The sequence below is a fragment of the Taeniopygia guttata genome, chromosome 13, assembly GCF_048771995.1.
Source record: "Taeniopygia guttata chromosome 13, bTaeGut7.mat, whole genome shotgun sequence".
NCBI lineage: Eukaryota > Metazoa > Chordata > Aves > Passeriformes > Estrildidae > Taeniopygia > Taeniopygia guttata.
The window spans coordinates 2,527,635-2,548,731 of NC_133038.1; the positions used below are offsets into that span (position 1 = coordinate 2,527,635).

The 21,097-nt window shown below is 39.4% G+C and overlaps 1 protein-coding gene across 4 annotated transcripts in view; it reads right to left on the minus strand.

Annotated features, from left to right (window-relative positions):
• TRPC7 (transient receptor potential cation channel subfamily C member 7) overlaps nt 1-21,097 on the minus strand; it is a 66,362-nt gene that overhangs the window by 34,434 nt on the left and 10,831 nt on the right. For all 4 annotated transcript variants that reach the window (XM_072935213.1, XM_072935214.1, XM_012575755.5 and 1 more), the window contains exon 3: nt 4,479-4,661. In XM_072935213.1, the coding sequence (XP_072791314.1) occupies nt 4,479-4,661 (183 nt within the window). The remainder of the gene's footprint in view (nt 1-4,478; nt 4,662-21,097) is intronic.

Consider the following 21,097-nt stretch of genomic DNA (forward strand, 5'->3'; position numbering starts at 1 on the left):
GTTCCAGCTCTCTCTTAAATAGGATTTACAAAGCCATCTGGTGTTCTGTTTAATTCTTATTTTTTTTTCCAACCCAGTTTGTGTGTCTTACTGTTAATTAAATGAAAACTCGTGAAAAAGGAAGGTGCTCTGGCTTTGTGGTGGTTATGAACAGAGCTGCTGAGAAGACAGAGGTGGGCACTCAATATTTGCAATTGAAAGAATCGAGTAATGATAATTTTGCCATTGGGAAAGAAGGGAAATGAATGTCACCTCCTACAGAGAAGCAATAGCTTTACACCTACAGAGAAGCCACAGCTTTACACCTAAAGGCAAATGTTGATACAAGTCCCCTGCCAACATTAAAGAGAGACAAGAAAGGATTGTATTGGTACAGATTAAAATGAGAACATAAAATATGTGCATCTGTTCAGCTGATATACAGCAGCAAAATGCTTTTGCTGTGAGATATCAAAACTTTAATTTTCTCACCATTGGCTGTCCAAAGGTAGTTCCAAACTCTGCACCTCTGCCTCTCAAAAGTAGAAATTCCATTCTGTCTTAATTAGAAATGAGTTCACAGAGAGAAAAAATGTGTACTACCCTTACATTTCAAGTATCTGTGTGAAAACAAATATGTTTAAATGTCTCAAGAAAATAAAAAAACAGTTACTATAAAATTTTGAGCCAAGAGCACAGCAAGCTTTCAGATGTTGTAAACCTGCATGAGGAGCAGCTGAGGGTATCCATGGCCACAGAGTTCATGGTCCTTGGGACCAGAACTTCAGCTTAGCAACTCAAGCCACTTTTGGTTATAATCCACCAAAACCACCTATTCTACCTTAATGCTGCTTTTTATTTTGCCACTTCTATGAGCAGCTGCTGAGCCCACCAGTCTGCTCTCTCTGTGAGAGTTCCCAGCCTCTGCTCCAGCGTCCAAGTGAGCACCTGGACAATGTGGCTGCAGCATCATCAGATGGAGATCTGCTCCTCCTGCACCAGCCTTCCTCCTCCCTGTGCCCCAGACCCTGCAGTGCTGGAAGAGAAAGAAATCTCTCGTTGGCTGAAGTGAGTACAAAGCACTACTAAATAAACCAGGGGAGACAATGGCAAATTTGCAACAATCCCATAATATGGGCTGAATATTCAGTTCTTGGAAAGAATCCAAGACTCAGTAAATGCTTAAGTGTTTGAAAATTGTTTTGTTCCTGACAAACTGTTTCCATTTTAATAATTTTCAAGGAATCATTAAGATAGCTGATCTAAATGGAAAAATGCCTTTGGAAAACTTGGTCAGAGGACATTTGAGCGATTTTTTCCCAAAAATCCTCGAGTACAGAGTGATTATTTAGTTTATTCAAAAAGTATGAAGAATAACAGCAATACACCATTTTTATAAACACTTTATAAACTACTGTAATTTTGGGTTTCTCCTTGCTGCAAAATATGTAAAAGGAGTTTCTTAATTCTTCAAATATCTCTTATAGAAAGTCCTTGAATTAGAGCCTTAAGCTCCTCACCATCTTGTCATATGTGTTAGTAGGATGCTTTGCAGAAGAAAAGAAAAGGAAAAAAGAGACCAACAAGTGAAGCCTGTAATTTTTGATGCTTTCTTGAATAACTTGACAAGGTTCATCTCAAACTTTGTGAATTAGGAAAAAAGATAATGATCAATAAAACCATGTCCTTTCACTTGACCAGAGAATTGCTCTTTTGAAGTTGAATATGAACGAGGTAACAGGAGACTTTAATTGGAAGCACAGAAGGAAAAATACAGAGACAGATCATTTAGAGCATGGACAAAAACCTGCTGTAGGTACCAGCTGCAGGTTTACTGAGCAGAGTAGGTAAGAAGGCTTCAGCTCTAATATGAACACAAGATTTTCCTTAGACAGCTGTGGCTGCAGTAACTGCACTGTATAAGGGCAGTGAAGAAATTTGGAAGAACAAGGAAGATTTAAAAAGATTTTGCAAAGGCCTGATGAAACTATGCAGATGCAATCGCTCTTCTGTCCAAGGGTGGGAGTCCTTGACTTCTTTCCCAGACTCTAGAAATAAAAATGTGATGAAATACAGACTGCATCAGCAGCTGTAAAAGTAAAGTAATGGATATTAAATAATAATTTTCAATGTGTTTCATGCTTCTCTGCAATTTTTCATCAAAGAAAGCCTAATGTAGGCACTGAGTATTAATATGGAAATGTGAATTAAGAAGCTAATGGTAGAAATAGATTTTTTAAACATAGAATATTTCTTAAAATTTCCCATGCGTGTGCAAATGTTTAGTCTGGATATGAACTTAATGAAAAAATAACTCATAACCACTTATACCTTTTTTTTTTTTTTTCCCCTGTTGTCAGACCATTCTGAAGTCCCTGAAGTTGTTTTCTATAAAACCCATGCCGAAGCAGGGTCATCCCAAAGCACGTGGCACAGGATTATGTTGGGACAGTTCTTGAATATCCCCAGTGAGGGAGACTCCACACTCTCTGGGGAATCTCTTCCAGTGCTTGGTCACACGAACAGTGAAGAAATTCTTCTCATATCCAGGTGGAACTTCCTGGGCATCAGTTTCTGTCTGCTCTCTCTTGTCCTCTTAGCTGGAGCACTGAGCAGAGCCTGGAGCATCCTCTCGACACCCTCCCTGCAGGCACTGGCAGACATTGATGGGGTCTCCTCTCAGCTCTGAACAGGCCCAGCTCCCTCAGCCTTTCCTCATAAGAAGGATGCTCCAGTGCCTTAATTATCTTGCTTTCTGCTGGACCTGTTACAGGAGCTGCACATCTTTCTCGTACTGAGGAGCTCAGAACTGCACAAGGTCTAGTCATAATGAGTCATTAGCTTTGAAAAAGTGACTTGAAATTTGCAGAATCTGTCCAAGAATCAGTTTATTAAGGATGTATAATACTTCACCCTCCCTCTGACCCCACTTTATAATAGCATTTCCTTAAAATGGAAATGGATCTCAAATCACAAGATCTGTACACATAAACCTAAATATCTCTCAACTGAATAAAAAGCTTGCACCTGAAATGCATTGCCTTTTAAGGAATTAATTATTGTGCTACCATAACACAATGTTTTTGTTCAGCAAGTGTGACCAATATCCGTCCATTATCATGTCACTGCCAAAGCCATTTATCTGAGTGTGTCTGTGTCTCCCAGAGATTGAATGGTCTTGTTTTGCAGTCAGCAGTTAAATACTCATCTTACACATAGACACACACACCAGCTGCTGAAAAGTGCTGAAAAGTGCTGACCTGAGAGCCACCACAAGACTGCTGAATGCTCATGTTCATATCCTGTAATTAGTTCAACAGTTGTTAGCAGTGTGCAACAAGTTGCTGTGATCCACAAAGGATGCTCAGCTTTCCTGGGATTAGGAAGATATTTATACATTAAAAGATCAGCTGTACATGACCCCCCAGTGGTGCTTTAGGTCAATGCTCATGCACTGCAAAAAGTTGCACATACAGACAGGGTAAGAACTGGGGGAATGTCCCTCTGGAACCAGATAAGCCAGGGTGGAAGTGCTCAGAGCAGCACAGCAGCTCCAGCTCATGGTCTTGGTATCAAAAGGATGACACCATTTTCAGAAGGATAAGTGAGCAAAGTAGCATGGGAGGATTCACACATTGAAAAGGCTCGAGGTTCAGACAAAGGTCCCTCGCAGCTCAGAGTGTTCTGTGAGTCTGTGACTGATGATTCTCAGGTCATGGATCACTGAGCACTGTTCCATGATGAAGTACTATCTGTGTCTTTTAGATAATTTCATTTTCTGAAAGAGCACCAGAGGAAGTTTGTCCTCCTGTTACCAAAGCAACAGTTTGAATAACTAAACTTGACCCAGCTTGTTGAGCATCTGACTGAGAGTGAACTGAGATTTTCAGCTTGGTTTTGGTGATGGAACAAAGCAGAGACACAACATCTTAGGAGAGAATATTTGGCTCCATACTATGTGCTTCTGCATGAAAGCATTTAATTTCAAATATGTTTTAAGATTCTCTTTAATTAATGGCTTTCATAACAGGAAAAGACCTTCTCCAGCCAGCTCAGCAGCACAGTCAAGAGGCAAAATGAAGCAGGTGGTGGGTTTGGGAGGGGAACGAGAGAGCAGATGTTAGCTTGAAAATTTGGAATGCACTTCAAGTCCTGTAGCAGGAGCCCAGTTTCCATCAAAGCATATTGTAGGAGCAATTAATTGGGGACCACCCAGGCTTAGAATTTGCCAGAATAACATTTTCCATTCACACAACACACTTCTGTAAGGTTGACTAGTTGTTTCAAATACTTCTAGAAGAATTTATTTTTCACTTTGCAGATAAACTTCCCCATATTGAAGAATGTGAGAAAATGCAAATCAAGCCACAAGGCTCTAAAATTCTAGGGACAGTCCTAGTCCCACTGAAATCTACCTTTTGTTTATTTTTCAGGTGGCATCAAGGAAGCATAATTAAATGTGAAGACATTTTCCCCAGGGACCCAAAGGAAGAGTTTACCTTTTTGACCTCGTATTTAATAGCAAGTTTAATCCTGCTCAAACTTGGCCGGTGGTGCTCAGGGCACAGCTGGATGTTCACATCTCCATTCAGAATAGCCTCCACTTCTTCAGTGTCTCTGCACAGGTCCAACACCCCCACGACAAAGTCCTTGCATTGCATAGATAACTTCCTGTAGTCGTTCTGAAGGAAAACAGAAAAAAAAGGTATTTAATTATGTGCTGGAAGGCTGGGCTGCAAACACCAAATGAAAAAAGAAAGAGAGAGCAATTGTGAGCAAGGTTACTTCTGCAAAACTGCTGCCTGGAAGAGTAAGAAAGCATTTGATTTACGCAGCATGTTGATGACTTTTCACAAAAGTACAGGAACTCCTCCAGACTTAATTAGCAATGTCTCTATCAGCAGCATAGTTTGCATGATAATAGAACACGTTTTAAAGGACAAGTAAATAATTTCTAGGGAAATTTTGATTTTAAGCAATCAGTTGATCTCTGCTGTGTGGTCTATCTCTAGGAATGTAAAAATACGGCCAAAAAATAGGTCCTGCTAACAGGTTAAAATAAACAGCAAAATTTTCAGTTTAGATTCTTTCCTAGTAATTCTTTCTTTCACAACCTTCAAGAAGTTTCAGACTGGTAGAACAAGCTGGAGCATCACATACAGATGTGTTCAAATGAATTATATAGTTGCAATACCAACTTCAGCCTCAAACCTTAGATTTCAGTCAGACATTCCTGAAAGAGCATCCAGATGATCATTGTCACAACACCTCTCCAAGAAATGGAACTTCAGAAACTCAACATGATTTCCTGCAAAATAATTTCATTTTGAAAACTCAAATTATACTTGTGGGGAAAGAGATAGCCTGTAACTGACTTGACAGAGGACTAGAAGAGTAAATTCCATGCCTTAAATTAAATTGCGATTGATTTTCACATGCTGACACTTAAAAAACAAGGAAAGTGCCACCATCGGAGTAAATGTTGTAAATTAGAACACAATTAAGGCTACCATTAATATCATAACAAAATGGTGATATTAAAGGCTCCATGCAACAGATAGGAATAATAAGCATAAGACAAGCTCTAACTAACTTGAGATGTCTTTTCAAATTAAGTTTGATGAGTTAATTAAATTCAGTACCTTATCTAATTAAGCCAGCAGCCATAAGAGGAAGATAGTTAAACGTGGCTATGATGAAGTGATAAGGGTAACCTGGCTTTGTGCTTCTGTAGTTTCTAAATTATCTATTCTATCATTTACACATAGCAACATATTAGCCTTCCCTGTTACACAAAGATCTCAAAGCACTGTACAAACATTCATTAATTAGTTAGAACAGCACTGTCTAAAACACTTAATTAGAGGTGGCTTAACTTCTTTGGTCAGTTTTTCCCCTTCAGAACTGAGATGAAGATGAATTTTTTAAATCAGTTGGTTTAATGGCTTTGTCATAGGTTTGAGGTTAGTTCTACCATGAATGTGTGTGTGTGTCCCAGCTTCGCTTTTCTTGCATGGAAGAGCTGGGAAGAACACAGAATAATTGAATAATTAGAGAATATTAATGACAGGGAACCAGAAAGCCCCTCAGGGCTGCAGGTGGGGCATTCTCACAGGAGAGGGAAGAAGCCGTTTCTGATCTGTGTTTGGGAGAAGGGGCTGAAGACAGCTGGGGAATAGCAGGAATTTTACTGCTGACACCTTCTGTAAGGGGAAATTTGTATGTTTACATCCTCTTATGCATCAAAAAAGTTTAGGTCTGAGTTCCTCTCTGTCCTTGAGTTCTGTAATCAGACCAGGTGTTCTAATTCTGTTGTAACAGAGAGGAGCGAGACCTTCAAATCTTCATTAAGAGGAGACATAAGAGTACAAGAAGCAGATCTTTATCTGGGTGAATGCCCCATTGCAGAAGCTGGGGCACCAAGACTTCCACAATAGTGCCAAGCTGGAGCACTACTAAGATTTAAGATGTTCTTATGTCTCAGGCAGAAGATGATGGTCCACTTACATCTAAATCTAGTACCTGAGCATTTTGTGGAGATAGATAGGATTTGTGGAGTAAATGTTTCAAATACAGGGTGAGGTAAGGTCTGAAATGTAAATGAAAGACAGATTGTACTTTATGGCTTCAAAGAACTCCTCTCAAATCAGTTCCATGCTTTAATCTTCCCCACACCAAGATGAATTTCAATAAATTGAAAGCTTACCTCTATGGCCAAACAAAAAGATCAGCCTCAAAATAATTACAGAAATAGTGAAGGACAGCAAATATAGATAGATCTGAGAACATGTGTAGGGTGGGAATGAAATACCTTGCTGCCACAGGTAATGGAGATGCTTAATTAGCCCAGCAGCTTAAAATAAAACAAGGATGAGAACTCTGCTGAGGTTCAATACTGTTCTCTATGTACTGTTTGCAAAATTCACAAACTTATTTCTTAACCAGCACATTTCAGGTAATTCTCATCACCACTTCCACATCATCTGAGCAACTAGTTTGTATTAGACTTGCTTATTTTCCCTCGTCTCCTTTCTTTAAGGAAAGATGTTTAGTAGCAATTAGAAAGTGCTTCCAAAGCATCTGCAAATGCAGGTTCCCAGATGGAAAACTCTATCAAGACCCAACTTTATGCACATCTCTAACCTTAATGTTTTTACTGGTTCTGTACATTTGTAGGAACTATGGATGATTTCCTCATTCAAAGTTTTTTACTCCGATTTTTAAGTAGACACAAGCAGTCATACATCCTATCCAAGATATAGACAGTAGAAATAAAAAATGAAATAAAATGAAATGAAATAAAATAATAAAATAAAATAAAATAAAATAAAATAAAATAAAATAAAATAAAATAAAATAAAATAAAATAAAATAAAATAAAATAAAATAAAATAAAATAAAATAAAATAAAATAAAATAAAATAAAATAAAATATAAACTGCCTTCCAGCAATTCTGCAGCCAGGCAGGTGGGCAGATTACATCTCTCAGGGGACTGCTCATCTGTTAAGACAAGTCTCAAAGATCACTGAACTTGCTGTGTCTTCTGATGATCCCTTTTACAAAATCATTTGTCTCTTTGTTCTGGCCTCCTTAATGCTCACAGTCATCATAGAAAATCCTGATCACCCTGATGGCAAGAACACACTCAATGACTCTCCTCCTGCCAAGGTATTTCTCTCAAGCATACATTATTCTTTACTTAAAAACTGAGATTAACAGAGGTCTGACAGCCAAGCTTCTCCTGATCCTGGCTGGCAAAGCACAGTTCTGGTGACGCAAGCAGAAATTCTGTACCTGCATCTAAAACCCTGGATTGTGAGTTCTGACACATGGGAAAAATCCCAAGGAAGCCAAGGAGATTTATTCACAAGCAGCATCCAAGCTCTATGGGTGTTCATGCCAGCACTGTGTATTTCACACATTTGCCTGTATTTCACACATTTGGAAGCATGCAAGATGCTGCTTTCCCTGCAGGAAAGAGTGCTGGGACAGTGGATGGAAGGGCAGAGATTAGCAAGGGGTAGGAGGAAGAGGTGAAGAAGAACAAGGATGCATTTCCAGATATTTCCAGACACTGGTGAGCAGTTAAAGAACTTGGGGAAATGGCATGAAGCTGTGTCAGGAGAGGTTTAGGTGGGATATTAGAAAAATATTCTTCACCCAGAGGGTGACTGGGCCCTGGAAAAGGCTCCCCAGGGCAGTGGTCACAGCACCGCATCTGACAGAGCTCAAGGAGCTCAACATTATCAGGAACATGATGGGATTCTTGGGGCTGGACTTTGATGATCTGTGAGGGTCCCTTCAAACTCAGACTATTTTGTGATTCTCTGTGATTCTTGGTACACCAAGGGTTTTGGAGATCATAGCCCTGAGGACTCCTGTGACTCTGCCAGAACATCGAGGGACAGATGGCCATTGTGTCTTGGGGTGCAAAGGGACAGTCCCCACTTCACCACTGCCCTGCCAGCCAGGTTCAACCCCTAAACCAGGCACTTCATAGCCCTACTGTCTAAATAAGTTTTGTGGAGAACCCTCCTGGCTGCCAGCCTGGGCAGGCAGTGGGCAGCAAGCAGGGTCAGACTTGTACCACAACCAGAAACTCAGGGCTGGGACACAAAATCCAGCTCAGGTCTCCTGGCAGGGCAGCAGAAGCAGACACAGGCAATGACAATAACCCAAACCCTCCCAAGCTCCCCAGTTAGGCACCATATTATGGAAGTCTGAGGATTAAAAGGCTCATAAACCAGATGGATTTTTACAGTAGTGAAAATTGCAGATCATACATGAGAGACACTGGGGCCTCGTCCTGACAGGCTGAGTGCTGTCAAGCCTCAGGGAGGAAGATGAGGGATACAACTAAGTAGGCAAGAGAGCCAGTCTGTTTCAAATAACACATGGAAGAGAATTTTATTTCCAATAGAGGCAGTGAGCAGAGCAGGATCAGGATAATGCCTGAGAATGTTACAATATCATTTTTTAAAAACTAGAATGTAATAAAAGGATTCCAAATTAGTAATTTCCTGCTTCTTCTAACACGGTTGTGCATGTGGAGTTAAAAATGTCTAATTTTGCTGTTTTGAAAAGGCTGATGGTACTTGTCATTCACTGCAATTTCTGCAAGTACCCTATTATTATCTGTTGATTATGTTCTAAATGAACTCTGTCATGTCTCCACATCTGTTCAAAACCAACCAGATTTTTTTCAGAAAAGAACTGTTTCAGGTCATAGGGATGTAGTTTGAGTAAAAAAGTTACGTGAAATGAGAAAAAAATAAGACCAGGAACCTATCTGGCATTTCTGGGTAGCATTAAATCTGCTGTGCAAATTAAAGCTGTAGGCGCATGGCACAGAGTCTCTTTTTATGTTTCTTTGAGTTCTTGGCTCTTTGTATTTAATCTACATCACACATACACATATAACAAGGAGAGAAATACTGCATTGCTTAGATTAGCATTTTGAGAAGAGACAACAGAAGAAAAAATGGAGAAGTAATTCTGTAAATATGAACAGAAAACTGCCCCAAGTAAAAATTATTGTATAAAGAAAACAAAGCTTAGAGAAAGGAGGGGGATAAAAAGCAGAAATATTTCATGGAAGATTTGAAATGAAATTGTTAAATAAACTGTAGTGTCAAATGGTTATATTCAAAATGCTTATAAATATTTACCAATTAAATATCACATGAAATATGCACAATCCTGTATAGAAAAGTTGTGGGACAGATTTCCTTCTGGGTATTTACAGTGGCTTTGCCTGGCCATAGGTTTGGGAGTGAAAAGAAGCACAAGGCCTGTGGCAGGAAAGGTGATGGAGGAAGATGCTGAGGAAGGGCCCTGCGCTGATCCTGGCCACATAACTCTGAAATGCACTGAGCACCCCTCCCAAAGAGCTTTGCCAGCTGCTGACACTTTTGAATACAGTTGAGTGCATTCTTATTGTTTCCAGACTAAATGCCTATGTGCAGAGTCTGTGCCAAGGCTGTACAGTTAATTTTCCAGAAAGCACATCCAGTTGGTTTATGTTCTCTTGCTTCTTAAGTGGCAGCACATCAGAGAATTACCGGAGCTCTGGGTACATTGTGACATACCCGTGGCCATGTCTCTGAATTTAGAGCCCAGTGCTCATTTAAAACATTTGCCCACTCAGGTGCAGGTTGCTAAATGTTTCTAGAGGTAGGAACAGATGCCTTGGTTCATTTTCAAAATGATCCAGGCCTTGACTTCTTAATTTCCAGCGTGCATAATATAATAAGCAATCTGTTCCTATACAAGAGTTTGACATTTCACAAGTGTGACTCTGTTGCCTTCCAAGCAATTTGGACCCTTCTAAATGGAGCCAAGATAAACAAGGCTGTGGTTTGTCCTCTGAGCAGTGCCAGGTTACAGCCTGGCAGAGCAGAGGGGCCTCCAGGCAAAGGGGGATTGTAGATTCCATCAGGAGACACTATGAGAGATGTAGCCAATATAAGAGCCCAAGGACAAACCAGAGTGCTGTCTGTGTTGATATTATTCTTCTCCAAAGAAGCCCAGAAAACAACAACATAATTTGATTGAGGACCAAAGATTTTCTGACTTCCAACAAGCCATGGAAATAACATCCCTTGCATCATTACAAGGGTGTCAATGGCAGTTGCACTGACTGATTTACAATAAGACAATTTTTTAGTGTCTCTTTATTCTTAGCTTTCTAGCTGTAATTCATCTCTTCATGTGCACTGCAGAAGCTCATCTCTAAGAGAGCATATCCCTCCACCAAGGGGATAGAGCAGTAAGGAATCAACCAAACCACGTGGATTTCATCTTATACCTATTGACTGGTAGATACATCAAATCCTTCAAGAAGCATGACGAGATGATGGTAGTAATTCTAGTTGTGGAGTCAAAAATCCTTTAGAATTTGCTACCATGCTTTTTCAGCATCATTTGCAGGTCCAGGTATGTGTTTAATCTTCAGCAATAACATTCCAAGAACTTTGAATTGTGAACAATCAAAAGCAGCAGAAAGGACAGGTTTGCACCTCCCTGTTTCATTTCTATCTGTTGTACTTTATCTCTTTTCTGCTCTAGCTCTTACAAAATCTACCAATAATACCCTCCGTGAAATTATTAATATTTTTGATAAATGTAGCTTCTGTTGGACCAAAACTAATGAATAAATTTTGGAAGCCACTTTTCCATCTATAAAAACATTAGAAAAGGAAAAATACTTTACTTTGACTTCACCTTGGAACAATTCCTTTAGAACATGTCTGGGTGGTTTTTTTAATCCAAAATTAATGGATTGATTATTTGGGGATGCAAAGGCAGGAAAGAAACATAAATCCTTAAAGAAAGTTAAGGACTGAGACTGAGCACAATTCCCGATTTTTCAACCAGAGTTTTAGATTCCCTAACATAAGAAATTTCAGAATCAGTCCACTCTCAGCCTTTTTTATTACTTCTATTGATTTTCTTTACTATCTGAAACTTATTTTAAGTTTCAGAATTCCCTCTACACTGAAATTAATGGATGATTTGACTTATCCAAAGTTCTCACCCTGAACAGAATACAGTCTTTCTTTTCATACCTAATGAGTTGCCAGAAAAAAACACCTCCATTTCCTCTACTCCTTTCCCCCAAAGTCACCTTCAGCCTGACAAGTTCCATTACTGAGCACCCCTGTGCAGGAACATCAGTGCTATTCAGCAGAGAGCTACCACCCCATTCCAGGTTTCTGAAAATATTTCATTAACCTAAAACAGAAATTATACTGGTCTACATTTTTTTTAAAAAGGAGAAAATTTAAAGTCTCAAGGTTGGCATAGAAGCTTTTCAACGTAAAATGTCATTTGATGCTTGAGGTACTTCTCTTTCCTATCACCTCAGCTAGTTTTCAAACACATATCACAAATAAGCCACAGCTTTTGATTCCTCAACTAAGTAAAAGGTGTTTTTTTTCTTGTAGGTTTTCCCTAGCTCATTTGAATGTTTCTGATGAAACACCTGTTTTCAGAAGATAAACTATCAAGTCCCTGCATATCTCATAAACAGGATAGAGGTATTAGTGAAATGTGCATGCCAAATGTGGGGAATACACAAATGTGGCCAAGGAGAGGGCCTGTCTCCAGTGTCCTGTCAACAGCTTCCCTTTAAATGCAAACTGTGCATTTCAAAATAACACTCTGATGATTTTCTGGTTGAAGAAGAGTTTAGGATCTGTTGCAAAATCAAGCTCATTATGATGCAATGCATTGCCCCAAATTCCTCTGCATGACATTAAAAGATTTGTTCTCTCCTTTTGTGAGGATATGACACTGAGAATCACTGGTTACCTGGCAGAAAAGGCCATCCCCACCTCACCACAGCCTCCTTTCAGCTCATTCTGCAGCTCTGATGTGAGAGATTTATCAAAACACAAAGTTACCTCTGGGCCAAGATTCTCATTTCTCATGTCATCCATACTTTTTCTCTCTGACATTTTCCCATGTATATTACATTCCTGATCTCTTTGTCACAAGCTTTACTGGGGAAGATTTTTATTTCCTACACAATTTGAGATGAAATAGCTTCCTTGCACTAAAAGAATTAGCTGCTCTTTCTCAATTGTGTGGCTCTTTTCAGCTCAGCTGCTTGAAATCTCTTTGTTTCCTGAAAATCAGATGGGAAAAAAATAGCAGAAAATAATGGATTTAAATTCAAAGTGATTGTTTGCTTAAGATAGCTTCATTTATCCCTTAGGCTGAGGTAAATTTGGCACCTTCAACTTGCTTAAGGTGAACACTTATATATTCAAAGGGGCTATGAGTCCCTTCTCTCACAGGAATTTTGGCTACAAGCAGCATGTGTATATCAGGAAAAAGACTCCCCCTAAATCCATCCTGCAAGTGAATGTTGGCTTAACTGCAAGCAACAATGCAAGTGATATAAATAATTAAAATAACCTTATGTTTTCCAGGTCTCAAACAGCCAACTATCATAGTTCTTAATGTCCAGCAAGAAGAGCTTCTTATAAAACTGGTCACAAGAATCAGAGTGGGTGAAATTGTGGTTCCCACAGCACATAAGCAGCAACCAAGCACTTTGGAATAATGTGATCCCAGCTGCTGAGTCCTGGTACAGAGCACTATTGACCATATGGAAGTTGTCCTTTCTCTGAGAAGAGCAGACTTAGAAGTCATGCTGCAGAACCTTCTCGAGCAGAAATATTAATATAAAAAGTGCATAATTATACCTCTTTGTTTTGAAATGAGTTCAGATCCTGCAGTTTGGACAGTGAGAATAAAATGACACCCAGTGGGCAATAAGCTGTTTCCATGCTGCACTGGTGACAATTTCCCTGCAACTAATTATATTCCAGAAAATTGCCATTTGTGATCATGTAAATGCCAAAAAAAAAATTAAAAAAAAATAGATACTACAGTACCTAGCACTATTTTAAAGCAAAATGAAATTGTTTGTATACTATTGCTGTTCATCCACAATTCTCTGAATAGTCTGCGTGGACTCAGTGAGGATAAGTTCATTATAATTATCTACAATAACAAAAATTAACAACATAATGAGGGATAAACTAAATCACTTCCCATCTGCATCCTATTTGATGTCAGACTTGAGATCCTCAGAATGTGTTACTTTGTTTACATTAATTAATATGATATTGATTCCCTGCAGTGCCTTGGATAAACGTACCTGCCTGCATTCTCCCATCTGCTGATCTAACATCATTATTCTATTCCGAGCAATCATCCTCATTATGCTCATTTGTAGTTCCAGTAGATATCCCTTCCCAATGTGAATAGTGAGCAGCACTGTCTGGAAAGCAGTCATCTTGCTCATGATAAACCTCCTGGCTCCTAACCATTCCCAAAACCCAGTGCTGATACCAGCTGAATGGTTGGCCACTTGGTGGTACTAATGAAATGCAAAGCTTACCAATGTTGGTTTGGACTGATACTACAGTAGTGATCACAGCCTTTTCTGTCTGTTTCCCTCAACAAGATTTGAATTTTTACCTTCTGAAATATATCTTCATCTTTGGTGCTCTAAGGCGGACCTCTCTTGGTACCCCTCATTGCTGAGGGGAGGAAGAAGGGGAATTGTGTTGCTGTGTCATTTTATATCAGTAAGTACGCTGAGAAAATTCTCTTAGATGAGTGGTGAGTGTGTAAGGGCAAGCTCAAAGTCAGAGGAAAACTGAGCTCCCTGCAGAGGACCCAGTGACTGGGATGGAAAGGCCCAATAACCCTTTCCTTTCCAAGAGCCAGCTCAGGGCAGCAGGAACCCTCCTCACTGCGCTGCCACCGACAGCACGCACCAGTTTGAGCACCAGGGCTCATTTTATCTTCCATGCTCAGTGGGCAAGAAAGGAAAACACTCTGTCACTGTTAACTAAACACAGGCAGGTGGCCAAATCAGTGTCCCTGCTGATCAGAGCTCCCGAGCAGCTGGCAGCAGAGCTGGCAGGGAATGCGGGATGCTGGGACAGGGAACAGCAGGAGGTGGCACAGAGGGGTTTGTCTCACCTTTATTGCTTAGAGACTGGAGAGACGAAGCTTCATTCTGTGGGAGAATCCCAATCTTTGGGAGAGATTGTGCTAGGGATCAATCCCACCTACCGAAACGCCAGCCCATCACACCTTGCTGTGATGGATCCGAGGTGTGAGAGGTAATTCCTCATTTGTATAAAGAGGGGAATCCGTGAGCAGGGGGCAGCCTTGGATCAGACCTGCTGGTCACCCCACTGCTTCACTGCACATCGTTCTTTCCAAGGGTGAGCATGAAATCATGACTTCAACAAATCTGAAGATGATGGTCAAATGGGTCATGATTTTGCCAGCTACTGAGTTTTTCTCCCATGTTAAAGTTGTTATAAAGACCAAAATGTGACAATAATAAGATTGTGGTAAGATGAACATTTTATATTTAAATTTTGAATGTATTTCTAAACTATTTGTATAAGGATTTCCCAGCTCCTCAGAAATGGGCTCTTGATGGAGGATGGGTTACTTATTTGTAAGGAAACACTGAAATCCCTGGAGAAAAATTATCTTAAAGGAATTCCAACTGGTTCCAGATTTTACACTTATTTCTCTACATGGCTAAAGAATCACGGTGATTGGCTTAAAAGCTTTATATGTAAAAATGCTTCTGAATTGCTTGGCAGTGGTGAGGCAACTGCTGTGCTACTTCCTTATGTGACACTTTTCTGTTGCTCTCTGCTTCCCAGATATTTCCTCCCATTAATGATTATAAGAGGAGTCCACGTTATTTTATATCTTTATGATCATGTCTGTTGCTCACCTAAACTAAAATCCTGCTCCAGGGACGTGTTCAATCAAGCTGGAAGCAGTGAGATGTAAGTGCTGCAGTTGCAATGTTGCTCATCCTTAACTGAGTAGGACTAAAAATGACTTCCCAGGGAGCTGTAAAGGGTAATAAACATTGCACTGATGGTGTGCACACTGGCATTGCCAAAAATCTCACTTGCAGTAGCATCACAGGAAACAAAAGTATCCCAGCTATACTGTCTGGGAGAGGCAGATATTTCCAGGGTTACATCTGTCTTGCTATCCTCAAATGTTGAAAGTTTCCTTCAAGTTTCAGGGATTTTTTAGGGGAGTAAAACCCTTGAGGCATTAATGCAAATATTCCATTTTCTTACACTGATGCATTGTCTATGCTTTGATGTGTAAAAAACTCTTTTTTTCCCTTTCACTCTTTCACAAGAGAGAATGGGCTGGTTCCCCAGGAAAGCAAAGAAAACCTTTTCCTGCATGTAAAGTATTTTGATAACTTTAAAAAGGTTTTCTTTTAGCCAGGAGATTTTAACAACAATGGCACTCCTAAGGTAGGTGAAATAACCTTGTGGGCAGTGGACATCATCCAATTTTATGTGAGTGCTCAGTGGCTTGTGCTGCCAACAGTGTTACAACTTCCATGAGAAATGGTCTTGATTTTCTCAGGTGCAGGTGTGGGTTGTAGATGACTGAGTTGTACCCTTGACTGGGAATCTCCTACCACTCTGCTTGACTGTGAGCAGACACAGACAGATGCTAACACACCTTCACTCACAGAGATACAAATCTGGATTTCTCGAGACAGCTCCAGACATCACAACTTTGGCAATGGTCCTACACCCCTCTGAAAAGCTTTGAAGATTTTCTTCTCACGCAACATTTTAAAACAATTTTTCCTGGGTAATATGCCAGGCAGAAAATTATTTAATCACCAAACCTAAAAAGAGCACTTACCAAAACAACTCTCAAAATATAAAGGATATTTCTTAGTTTATACATATGTAGAGAGCAACATAAGAGTCCCAGATTTTGTGGGTTTTAAAGGCAAAAAGTCTATATATATATATCCTTTTTCCACAGTCTCTGCTACATATCCTTAGAAAAATGTAACCACAATTAATTAATTTAGCTATCAAGACAAAGTCAGTGGAGCAGCTATTATTAGTGAATTTGTCTCTGAAAAAGAACAGCATAGAGAATGAGTTCCTTCTGCACAGAGTGAGTCCCACTCAGTGAGCCAAAACCTGATTTCACTAGAAGGCTTAAATATATTATCCTTCTCCCAGGCTATTTTCATTATCACTTTTAATTTCCTCTCTTATTTTAATACCTAATTTGTTCCAAGAAGTTAAACTTGCAACAATAGGAAATTTGTTTTCCTGCTTTACTGGGACTTGATTCTTTCCTGTACTATGAGTTGGTTAATTAATTGGTTGTACCTGTTTATCCATTTGCTTTGCACAAGTGAAAATTAAAATAAAAAAATCATAGGTTCTAAATGTGCATGTTTTCATGGCAATGGGGAAAATTGGCTTATATGTGGAGGGGAAGAATCAGTTATTTTCAAATGTTAAAAACCACCAAACCACATCCCTGACTCCATCCCTAAGAAAAAAATAATATTCTTACTAAAGATTGACCTGGAAAAAATAATAATAAAAAAAAAATCATTTGGGAGTAGTGATGTTCAGAGGCTCATTTGTACTGGTGATGTTTAATTTTCAAAATAGACACTAGATAAGATTGAGAGATGTGCAAGAGAAATAAAAACAGTAGCAAAAGGCAATGAGTACAGTCTGTCTATCAGACCAAATTTCTGAAGTTCCCTGATGCCTTCTCTTCTTAAAATCCAGCAAAGTGAAATATGAGGCAAAAAGAAGAAAGCTGCTTAAGTAAAAAATACTTCTCATTAAAATATGCAACTCATATCTGGAAGAAAAATAAAGAAAAGAACATAGAAGTCTGCCAGAGAATATGTTGAGGGCAGAGATTAAGAAAAGATGAAAAGATCACTCAAGGAAGAATGGGTCAGAGTGGAAATATTAAGTGATGGATTTACAGGAATGTGCATCAGGCTAATTAGGGAGGTTCCCACGCCAGTTTCTGCTTTCAGTGGGAGATGAGCTGCAGGCACCAGCTCCCAGCAGTCAGTCCCGAGAGCAAACAAAGCTCAGAGTCTGTTCAGCCTGGGTAGGAAGTAGAGTTTATAAGTGCAGCCTTGCTGGTTTGCAGTCTGAGGGTTTTCAAGTATTTTTCTCTTTCCAAGTTCACTGCTATCCTGCATTCTCTCAAAGTATTTCCCTCTCCTACTATTTCACTTGTCAATGTTTGCCATTTTCCATCTTTTTATCACTCATTTCAAAAGACCAAGAGTCTAATAATGATTTTTTTAATGCCCTGGAGCATGAAGCCAAAAATACTGAGAAAATTGACTAAGTAATTTCTCTTAAAAAGTTGAAGTTAAGCATATCCTGTGAAGTTAACAATTTATAACTATAAATTGTTAGAATAAAAGTTAAAATAAAAGGTAGAATAAAAGTTGGTGCTGACTTACTGAGGCAAGAGGAATGCCAGATCATCCTAACAATTCAGAGTCTCAAGGGCTGTTTTGTTACTCTTTCAACATCATGAGAACGGAGGGATTTGAGCCTCAGCTGCTTTGCATCACTGCAGCCCCAAAGGAACCAAAGGCAGTTCCAGCAGGCTCATCCCTGCAGTTATCCCACACTTGACCGCCCCACCAGCCTCCCATCCCACAGCCAGCTGAGCCTGGGCCTGATGCTCACCTGCCCATGACAGCAAGCTCACTGCCAGGACCTGCTTTTGGATCCCAAAAGCTTTAGGGGAAGTGTTTTAGAGGAAAAGAGAGAGTAAGAAACATACAAGTGAGAAACAAAACATGTTTTGCTGTAGTAATTGCACTGACAATGTTGGTGGGAGCAGTAAACAAAGACCACACACCATATGTCTTCCAGGTGGTGATTTTGATCTTGATTTTAGTAACGATTTAGTCAAGAGGAGCTGAGATCTGATTTACTGCTTATGGTTGGTGAGATCTTTCCTAAACCTCCTTTGCGAGTCTCTAATTTGATTTGTCTGGATTGCTAAATGGAATGATTTGCCTGATTTACTTCATCACAAGGATGCTTCCTGACACACACAAGCATGTGGTCTAACTTGAGAGCATGCAAGGCAGCAAAACAGTCCTGGCTCTGCATCTCACTAGAAAAAGGAGTACACTGTCACTGCTTTAGGAAAGGTAAACAGAACTATTATTCTGGGTTTCACTCAGTTTCCACATTGTGGACATTAATATTAAGCTGATGCTGCTATTAAAGACAGTTGCAAAGGCATTTCCTGCAGGCTGTTTGCTAGAAATTCAATCTCCTAAGGCTTTTGATAGACATATATAAATGATTCTGTTGACACTGCTTTTAATATTCCAGGCTTGGAAACGAGTCACCTGGCTGTGAACAGCTGGTGACTGTGCAGACATCTGCATATGCTTTCACACCAAGCTGCCACGAGGGAGATGGATTTCTCTGGACCAAAGAGGAGAGCAATTCTCATCAGCCTGGCTCAGGGGCGATGACTGGTTCAGATGGACAAATCCTGGCCATGGTATTCATACTGCAAGTGACATCAGACTTATTTATACGAGCAAAACAAACAGAATCCTCTGGTAGATGGCAGAAGGATTATTTGCTTTATGACTAAGGTCCAAGATCTGCAAGCTTTTAAAGAAATTGGAATGTACAGAGATGGGGTTTTTGAGCAAAAAAGGAAGAATGAGAGGGGAGAATTCTTCCTGTGTGGACTAGAGGGATCCTAGCTCTGCTAGACTGGCAATAAATGCTTTCTCCCTCAAAACAGGTTCACATATTAATCATTAGCCTAACATCTGTTTTCCACCCTTTGGGGAAAACTACAAAGCACATTAACCTTGTCCTATATTTGTTTTAATTGTACTTTTGATTTTTTTAAATTGATGTGTCCCTCAGTTTCCTACTCAGTTTTTCCTAGACTCTGCAGAAGCATGATCACTTGGAACCCTTCAATCCACATGGGATCCTCTCATTCTCTGTGTTTCCAAGGGTGATACAGAAGAAGGGACCCATCCACTGGACTAAATGAGGTCCCCAACCTGTATTGCCTTTACTCCAGTGGATATTGTTTTGGTATTTTAAAACATAAAATTAAAACTAGAAAGAGAGAGAAAGTCATGAACTGGCTGTTAATTTTGAGCTTTCAAGTGGGGTATACAGAAATGACAAAGCACTCAATTAAGGCTACTTTTTTTCTAATTTGGGCTGCCTCCACTACAGGACAATATCATTGTATAAAGACCTGCAAACATACTCAGGGACTCTGATGTTTGCTTCTCTCTCTTCTGAAATCCATCTCTTGGGAGTTTCCCACCCAACCCATTTCTACATGTATTTTCATAGAAACAACTGGTTCCATATTTTTCATTTTACTGTGGGGAAGGGGCCTTATTTATTTCTAGACTAATGGACTACATATTTCATAGCATTTTTTTTCTACAATTAATAAGAAAACTTGTTTTTTTGGCAACATTTTGCAAAGCTGTTTCATCAGCTTTGCAGGGTGTTACTGAATCTTAGCAATTTAGGGTGATAAAAATCTATTCAGCTTCTGCCACAGCAAAAAACCAAAATAGTGGATAAACTGGGCTACCACAGGTAACACAAGTTTTCTTATTTAAAGTGGTCCATGTGGCTGTTTTGTTTCCCATTTTTCTGCACAAAGAGGAAACTTGTTTAAAAAAATCTCATGTTCTCTAAAAAAATAGCACATGTAGTTGTTTCTCATTTTGATGTGCTGAAAGGTGCTATTGCATAAGAGATTTGGGGCAGCAAGCAGCAGGCGAGAGGCACTGCATTTATATTTTAATTAGCTCATGCTAGCAGTTTCTTCAGAGGTTACTAAATTACTATTTGTCCACCTACATTATTAAAATTTTGTGTCTTCCTGTTTCAAGGACTCTTTGTACCTCCTGAAAACTGCATTTCTGCAATTGCACATAATTCTTAAATAATCCCAAGTGATCATTTTATAAATCTGTTGAGTGCCAGTTTTAATTATAGAACTTCAGGAATCAAACATATTAAGATTCTGGGAAAATTCTATTTTAGTTACAAAAAACTCTCTCTAGAACTTGTCTAATTTCATAAATTTTCTTAATTTGTGGGCTCCTAAATAAGTTTTCAGCAATTGTGTTCTTTCCTGAAAATAAATTCTTAAACTGTCATGTTCTGTGAAAAAAACACCACTGTTTTATTAATACCCTATTTCACATCACACTGATTATGTTAATAAGAATAAATATTTTTACATAAATACATACCTCTGGGTTTTTTTGCTACAGTGAGAATACATTAGAATCTTTAGAAATTTCTTATTTCTGGAAGAATTAATATACTAAAGGAATGTGAAATCTTTGAAGCAAACTAATGCTGTGGGTAGATACTTCAGTAACATGTATGGATGTGTGCTGCACAGACCCTTCCAATAAGACATTGAACTTGGAAAACCTGGAAATGCAGTCATTTGGCCAATGGTTTCTAATGTTTTGGGGTTTTTCCTGGTATTGATTTATTCCCATCCATTTGCCAGTGCAGAGATATGACCTCCATGAAGCTGTTCAATACTGGATTTTTGGTTTGCTCCTGGAGGATTCGTGCACCTGCCAGTGCCAGTACCGACCCCGCTGGCAGCTCCAGGAACAAATGGAAGGATTCTGGCAGAAATATATTTACTCTTTTGCAGAAAGACACTTATCAGGACTGACAGGCATGCCATGCTTGAGGCTGCTAATG